This window comes from Charadrius vociferus, unplaced genomic scaffold (genome assembly GCF_000708025.1).
Source record: "Charadrius vociferus isolate BGI_N301 unplaced genomic scaffold, ASM70802v2 scaffold7, whole genome shotgun sequence".
NCBI lineage: Eukaryota > Metazoa > Chordata > Aves > Charadriiformes > Charadriidae > Charadrius > Charadrius vociferus.
Genome location: NW_009649308.1, coordinates 4817200 through 4825845, shown reverse-complemented (window position 1 = coordinate 4825845; position 8646 = coordinate 4817200). Strand labels below are relative to the sequence as shown.

At 37.6% G+C, this 8646-nt stretch overlaps 1 protein-coding gene across 1 annotated transcript; it reads left to right on the top strand.

The window, feature by feature from the left end:
• Positions 1 to 312: 312 nt before the first annotated feature.
• Positions 313 to 7657, top strand: FAM199X (family with sequence similarity 199, X-linked). The gene is made up of 6 exons (XM_009889327.1): positions 313 to 329; positions 2699 to 2918; positions 4627 to 4776; positions 5115 to 5276; positions 6110 to 6370; positions 7293 to 7657. The coding sequence occupies exons 1-6, from the start codon at positions 313 to 315 to the stop codon at positions 7461 to 7463; spliced, it is 981 nt and encodes a 326-aa protein (XP_009887629.1). The 3' UTR covers positions 7464 to 7657.
• Positions 7658 to 8646: the final 989 nt, after the last annotated feature.

Below are 8646 nucleotides of genomic sequence, written 5' to 3'. Positions count from 1 at the left end.
GTGCCTCCCCCCGCTCCCCGGCAGGGGGTGAGCGTGCCCCGGCTGCGGGGGCGCCAGGTGGCCGCTGGCACGGCCCCGCTTGGGTTACGCTTCCCTTCGGCGGGGCCGTGGGTGACTCGGTCTGGTTCGGGCTAGTGACATTGCAGATGTTAATCAGTGTGAGCTTGGTCGGTTTTTAAGATGTGTTTATTCCTTTCCCGATTTCTTAAAAACGCCGTTTTGAGCGCTGTAGGATGGGCAACTAGAGAGTGGGTGTGCTTATAATGAAAAGCAGGCCCTGCCTGGACACAAGCAAACCTGTCGAGGTTCAGAATGAGTCAGGCGGCTTGGTGACTGCACCGATTCCTGCAGGAGCATTTCCATCCCATGCTACTGATTAAGGGCAAATTATTCTGTCTAATTTGTAGAAAAGGTCTGTTCAAAAAATGCAAATGCAGCTCTACAAAGAAATTCCAGGTGTGCTTATAAAATCAAAACCAAACAGTCCTGCTTACCGAAGGACCTAATTCTGCTGCTATTTATGCATAGTATTAAACTTGAATAAAGCAATAGCTTTTTTTGTGAACAATTTGTAAGATGTCAGTCTGTATGGGATAGTTTTAGTTACTGTTCCAGAGTTGCAAGATACTTTTACTGGTTATTAGTGTTTCTACTACACCATAATGAAGAGTGACTAATAAGGTAACTTTTCAATTGAATTTGTATGAAATCATGAAAATCACGCTTTAAAAGTGTCATTCACAAGGACAAGCTTGTAATTATAGCTTCTTAAATAATTCAGCATGAAGAGCCGTGATCAAATATGATACAATTTCGTGGTCTAGTTCTTACATCGTAAGACCCAATTGTGACATGAACAGTAAGATGTATTCATAGCATATCTATAAGATAAATGTGTGATATTCACCAAATCTGCCTTTAATTCTTTTTGTGTGTTTCTCTTTGTATTGCCTTTCACTTCCTGAGTCGGTTATTCAGGCTTGCTTATTTTACAAACTCAGGTTTGTAACCCAGGCAGCTTGAGTAGGTATTTCACTTCTTTGGGCAAGGGCATGCCCTGTCCTGCACTGATTAAGGCATTGGAAATGCACGGCTCAATCTGTGGTGTTCGCATATTTTTTAAAGTTGCGAGTAATTTTAATGTAGTTCCCACTTCTTGTTAATCCAGTTGACTCCAGCAAGTACAGCAGCCCCCCCTAGGTATGGGAAGGCAAGGGCTGACTGCCTGTACCTGCGATGATACTGCATACCTGGAGTATCTGTGCATAGCTAGTTGGTGGTAGAGCCTCTGTACCCTCATCCTGTGTTTTGGTGGGTCTGGAAGTTTTGTCCGGTTTATCTTTCATCTATAGTTCATGAATAGTGAAACTGTAGTAACGTTCAAAAGCATGTGGTGTCACCACGCTCGTATTCTACTCTATACCGATTTATTGCCCTGCCCACAAAAGTCGGTACCAGTAAAACATTGCGCCTGTGTAAGGGATGCAGAAAGGAAGGGAGGGCAAGATCTCCTGAATCTGCTAAAAGAAAAGTTTTTGAAATGTCTTTAACATTGGATAAATTCACTGCTGGCCAAATAGATGTGGGAATGAGTCCATCACAAACATATTTAGCCAACTTGGTATGCAGCTTAAATAACGATGGTGAGGACCGGCCTTTCTGGATGACGGCATTGCTCAGCTTTTGCAGCTGGATAGAGGAATATTTTTGTAGTTAGCCAGGCTGAAGTGGATAGGCTGATGGAACAGGAGTTGATCGCATGGGTTTGTGTGGTGAATTTTAGAAGCCCTTTTCAAAATGTTTGGGCCATATTGCAGTGCTGTGCTGACTCATAGTTATCTCGACCTACTTTTCACCAATATGTAAAATAAATCCAGATGTGGAGACTGATTTCATGAGCTTGTTAAATTCTGGCTTAGTCTTATTAGAGCAAAACACCTGTTCTGTGAAGTTTGAGTCCCCAATTGCTTTCCATTAGCAACAGCGTTAACTAGCTTTTTAAATGAAATTATGAGGGGGGAAAAAAAGTGTTTAGTTTTGGCATGGTAGCATTTTCACGCAGGTCATTTTCCCACCTTGCAGTGTCTCATTCCAACAGCACATCCACTATTTTGGGCATTCAGAGTTGAAAGCGGTGAATAATGGAGCCTTGGGTATACCCATAATGTGTTTCCTTATTAAGCTTTAGTTTTGGGGGGGATTATCAGACCAGAATTTCTTTTTGACTCCCATTTGTCCTGAAGTCCAATTGATTTACTTCTTAGTTTTGCTTATTTCAATTCACATGGAAGTTTAGATATATCGACATATAGGAAATTATACTTTCAGTTTGGTGTATTTAAAAAAAACCCTCAACCAACCAATCAAAAAAAAAAAAAAAGACAACTTACACACCGCAGAAATCATGGCTCTGGGGTGGAAACTGTTAATATATTAAAATAAAAGTGTAATTATACTAACTATATATGGATTTTAATGTTGAATTTGCTTTGGTGTTGCTTGCAGAATTTGAAAAATATTTTAAAATAGAATACTTCAATTTACATAATTATAACTTATTTCAGTAAAATCAACATAGAATGTTATTGACAAGCAAAGTGGAGATAGTTTTATGAGGTGTAAAAGAACTAAGCATTTTTTCAGGACATGTGATGCCAATATGTTTTCTGCTTTCTATTTTTTTTGTCCTGTTTTGCAGGTGGAACTTAACGTCTTGTGGAACCAGCGTAGCCAGCTCTGAGTGCAGTGAGGAGCTGTTCTCATCGGTTTCAGTTGGTGATCAAGATGACTGTTACTCACTATTGGATGACCAGGAGTTCACCTCTTTTGATTTGTTCCCCGAGGGCAGTGTCTGCAGTGATGTCTCTTCTTCTATCAGCACGTACTGGGATTGGTCAGACAGTGAGTTTGAATGGCAGGTAAACTAGTTCCTCTGTAACAGTAAAATTTTGTATAGACTGTTAAGTGCTGGGTTTAGCTTTAATTGGAAAGTCCTCAGCATTTGTTTCTTGGTAACTACTGAACGTAAAAGCAGCTATCTGAATCTTCAGCGATAAAGAAAACGTTTTGTTCCATTTTATTCCAGCGTTCTTAATCTGGAGAAGAGACTGAAGGTCAGCTCTTTGAAGAGGGATGCTTACATATTATGGTAGTTTGGTTTTAGTGACCAAGATGTGTCTTGTAGCCATAAGCTTAGATCCTTTGTACTGAGGATCTTCCCTGCTAATGAAATCTGGTTATACATGTCTGCTTCCAGTGATTTGGTTGTATTAAATCTTCCTTTGGAATGGAGCTAGCATGTAGTTAAAGTGTAGAATCTCTTACCATAGCTTATTTCCATCTTTTTTTTTGGTGTGTGTGTGTGTGCTAGTAAGAGTACAGAGCTCACTTTGTTTCACCAGGATGGGAAAAGTGTGGAGGTGAATCACGCCCTCCTTTTTCCTAGTCTATTGGATGCAGTCCTGGTCAGGTATCACTAGATTGTGGTAGCCTTCTTTGTTTAGCAGTTTTTCAATTGTGATATGCAAATATTTTTATATATTATAAACTTAAATTGACTTTCTATTATAGACTTAATCAACTGTGAACGTATGCATAACTTTGAAATAGGAGACATGGTGCTCAGAATATAACAAGGAATACCTGTCATAAATCTTAGTCAAAGCATGTAAAGAGTCTTCTAAGTGCAGTATAAGGACTGAAAACACTGATTTCAAGAAAGCACAAATCCTGTTCCAGAATGAATGAATGATGCAAATTAACTTAAGATAACACGGACTGAGATTAGCTCTGAATTTCTTACTGTTTAGTCTAACTGCGAATTTCTGTGTATTTTGTATTGCCGAAGTTACAAGTGCATTTGTATAATGCAGCCTGTAGGAACAACTCAGATTGGATCTCATTTCCCATGTCTTATGTAGCTGACAGCATGTTTGATTAGTAACTAGCTTTTTTATTATTATTCTTTGGTTTTTTAAAACAAGCATGTCTTAAGAGACATACTTGATGGGACTTGTAGGATTTTGGAAAGACTTTTTTTAGCTCTTTCAGGTGTTATCTGGCAGAATCTGAGCATGAGTAATCCGACTGTCACACTTTAACTGGAAGTGCATTCAGAAATTACATGTCAGTTGTATAAGTGAAGCTAGCTAAAGTTCTGCAGTTGCTTCTGCGAAAATGACAATGATTTTAATTGAGTTGTCTTGTGTAATTATGGGGTGTGGTATAAATTACAAACCTACGTTGGAATGATCTTCCTTAAACTAGATTTATGCTTTAATGTGTGAGGGTTAGATTTAGGTTTGGATTGTGATAGACAATTTACACTGATAGAGAAGGGAAATAGTTGAAATGTGACATCATTCTGCTGTTTTCTTTAATGCAAATTTTTAAAAAGAGGATTGATAAGTAGAGAATAGTGTGAATTGAGTTTGCACTTGCTGTTTGTTGGAAGATTCAAAGGAGTACTGCGGTGTTATGAGTAATTATGAAGAAGTTGTTAGAGTACATAGCTAAGCAATGCTTTACTAATTTGATGGTATGTTTTGAATTGTTAATAGTGTTAGAATGACTTTAAATCTGCCTACTGTATTCTAAGGCTCTGTTCCTTGTCTTGCATATTACAAGTTGCCTGGCAGCGACATTACAAGTGGGAGTGATGTACTTTCTGACGTTATACCTAGTATTCCGAGCTCTCCTTGTCTGCTTCCGAAAAAGAAAAACAAGCATAGGAATCTTGATGAACTTCCATGGAGTGCAATGACAAATGATGAACAGGTGAAACTGACTTTTTTTCCTATGTGAGAACTGTAATATACAGAAGAACTTTCAATTAGTGCCACACCTTAAAAGACATACTGATTGCTGTAAGCATAAATGTAGACCTATGCAGTACTGCTTGATTCTTGAAACCAAATCTTGTCTTTTCCATTTGTCGTATGCAGTTTAACGTGTACTTAAGTTTTTACCCTGAGTTTTTGAGGATACTCAATGTAGCTAAAATCGTAGGAAATGTGATATTTGAGCACATATTATTCTGTTGGTCCTTCCTCTTTTCTGTCACTCACTTATAATCAATAATACTTTAAAATGACCTGCCTTTCTTTGGGTCCTAGGTTGAATATATTGAATATTTGAGTCGCAAAGTCAGTACAGAGATGGGCCTTCGAGAGCAACTTGATATTATTAAAATTATTGATCCTGCTGCTCAGATCTCACCTACAGATAGTGAATTCATTATTGAATTGAACTGTCTCACAGATGAAAAACTGAAACAGGTAAGTTCAGGTTTGTACATATGACTTTGGGGCTTCAGCATCTGATACGTCTTGTAAAATCTCTTACACAGTTGTGATCAATTTTTATACATGATCATTAGATACAGGGAGATACACTAAAGCACAATATTGTCAATGAGGGAAATGAGAGTTCAAAAGCATATGGTATGTATTAAACCTTTATATGAAAAACTGTGGTTATATATTCTCAATATGTGTTAAGCCTAAGTTGGCATGCGTGTAGCGAGTTACGCTGTGGGCCCAGTGCTGCTTATGACTAAGCGTATTCCACTTTATGACCATCAACTAGTTGAGGATCTTCATTTGCTCACTGAATATAAACTAGCATTTAAAACTCCAAAGGATTGGAATTCATTGGGGAAGACCATAAATTTCATGTAAAAAGGGATATAGAAAAATGTGTTCTAACGATATTACAAAATACAAATTATAAAAAAGAAGGGTGTCTGATTGGTATGGTAGATACATGCTACTGACTTCTTAGTCTTTGTACTGTTGTGATGTGTTGTTGGGAAAAGGTGCAGTATCTGAACAAGCTGAACTCCTCATTATTACTCTCTATTTGTGATTATGATGAAGGTAGAGATTGAAAATGGAAAATGTTCACTGCTGTTATGGGCTTGGCCTATTTCATTTTTCAAACATTTTGTAAGTATCATCTTAAAGTAGAAAAATACTGCTTTTCTTATAGGTGCTTTTGTTTGAGTATACTTGATTGTTATTAATAGCCAAATTGTGTTTTTTCCATGAAAAGGAGTATCTCAGTACAGTACTTATTAGGCTTGAGTAATTCTGCTGTCTCTGTTCTAAAGGTGAGAAACTATATCAAGGAACATGGACCTCGCCAACGGTCTGCAAGGGAAAGCTGGAAGAGGAGTAGCTACAGTTGTGCAAGTACCAGTGGTGTGAGCGGTGCCAGTGCCAGCAGCAGCAGCGCCAGCATGGTCAGCTCAGCAAGCAGCAGTGGTTCTAGTGTTGCTAACTCCGCGTCAAACTCAAGTGCCAATATGAGTCGAGCGCACAGTGATAGTAATTTGTCCACAAGTGCTGCAGAAAGAATCCGGGATTCAAAAGTAAAGTTTCCAATTATGTACATGTGTATTAAGCTGTCTAACTTGTTATGGTTGCTTATGTGATCATAACTGGTATATTTGTACTGAAGGAGCATGGTTAGTAACTGAAGATGTGCTGAAGTTATCTAGCTAAATGAATGCTGACTGTTTCCTCTGGCATGACCATAAGGAATTTAAACTTTTGCTCTTCCCATCGCTTCTCCTCGAAGTGAAAGCCTGATGTGATGTTTGTATGTAGTAGATCTTCTCGTTACTTTTGTTTAGAATAAGGTGAGTGAGGGTTGAATAAGGGCTTATGCATCTAAATTAATTCTTTGAATGAACGCACAGTTTTAGCAAAAAAATTTATCCAAGATTGATCAACATAATCTAGGCATAATTTCTGGATAGTAAAGGCTGCCTTGGTTGTGTTTTTTTTTTTTTTTTCCCCCCAACTAGAAGTTTTATCAGGCTTTTTGAATCTTCTTCAGTTTATTCTTCCAACGTGTCTCATGAGATGACTTGGTGATGAGTGACCCACTGAAGCATGTTTCAGTTAAAGTAGTACTGTGGCACTTGTCCTGTCTCCATGATTTCAGTTTCAAGTATGGAGGAGAGAAGCCATTCCTTCTTGCTCTTCAACATCTCAGGTTGTTATTGTAATACTGTAATATTTCCCCTGCAATAAAGATTCTTCTGATCAAAGACTCAGCTATGCAACAGCACAGGGTGATGATGTGCCTCATAACTCAGATGTGGTAAATGGTCTTGATATTTTAATATTAGTTATGATTTTCGATGAATGTTTGCACCCCCTCTGAGAATTCATTTTAGTTATTTTTCAGAGCAGACATTATTTTAGAGGTTAACTTATATTTGCAAGCTTTAAAGGTGGTTTCTACAGAACAAAATCTTATTTTCTGTCTCTTCTGTATTTTGATAGAAACGTTCCAAGCAACGGAAACTACAGCAAAAGGCCTTACGCAAGAGACAGCTGAAAGAACAAAGACAAGCTCGTAAGGAAAGACTGAGTGGATTATTTCTTAATGAAGAAGTGCTCTCTTTAAAAGTGACTGAGGAGGACCATGAAGGAGATGTGGATGTTTTAATGTGACAGGGGTGAATTTATCAGTGTTCTTTCTAAGCCTTAAATGTATTATCCTTATTGTTTACATATATTTCTTGACCAAATTTTGATTAGTGCTAACAGTATAAAATTTCTCAAGTGTAATTTTGGTAAGAAGGTCTAAGTATTGAGTAACTTCAGCTTTTTGAGACTAGTGGTGCAACAAAGACTTCAGAAACTTAACTGACTTCTGAAAAGCTGCTGAATAGATACAATTTTAAGGAAATTTGAACTTGGCTAACATGCCAACTTACTTGCAAGACATAAGTCTAGGGGTGCTTTTGGATGACACTAAGCATGCGTTATTATGCTTCAGCTTTTTTGTTTTTTTTTTTTTCTGACTTAGAGTTAATATTACATTTGCTTCGTTCTGTCTTCCTTTCCCAGTATTAGGAAGATTGCTTAGCATGAGGAAAAAAATCTTTAGTTCTATAGGGCTTTCTTCAGTCTTGCTCTCGGATCATGCAAAATCAAAGTACTGTGATAAATCCTCTTCTAGAAATTGCATTTTAAGTCAAACTACATAGAAAACAAGAAGCAGGACTTCTAATGCAGGAAATCTGTAACACAAATAATGCCTAATAATGTAGTTCTTTAGGAAGCAATTAGAATTCAAAAAAGCAACTTGCAAGCTTAGTCTTCAGAGAGTTGTTTTGCTGCTCAATATCTTAGAGTATGGTTGTTACCAATAGTTGACCAGTACATCCCTAGTATTGCTCTGAAAAGATTCAAATAAAAACATCTTTATGCATTGAAAGTACACTAATCTGCAATTAAGTTGTCTAGGACACTAACAATAGCTAAAAATGCTACAGGAAACACAAGTGCAAACTAGTGGCACACAACTTTGGTTGCTTTTTTCCCCAGAAGCAGAGCTAGAGAGATTCATGTTGTTGGCAAGAGAACTTAATTAATGCAGCTGTGCTTTTTAATTGTATGTTTATCTCAGGATGTGTCTTCTGTGTGGGTTGTTATACCATTACATGTTTCAGAATTCTCCTTTTGTTGTCTATCTGCTTTTGAAATTTCTCTTGCTAAGAAAATGAGGCAAAATCATGGCTTTTAGGCAGGAAGGTAAAAGTAGTTTTAACCTGTTTCCTAATTCTGACAATCTGTAAGGCGAGTTCTTTCTTTATCTTGGAACTACTTATTACAGAACTCCTTTTCCCTA

Coding starts and splice junctions, on each gene's coding strand:
- FAM199X (XM_009889327.1), top strand. Junction 2,919..4,626: donor ACAGTGAGTTTGAATGGCAG/GTAAACTAGTTC, acceptor GCATATTACAAG/TTGCCTGGCAGCGACATTAC. Junction 5,277..6,109: donor CAGATGAAAAACTGAAACAG/GTAAGTTCAGGT, acceptor TCTGTTCTAAAG/GTGAGAAACTATATCAAGGA.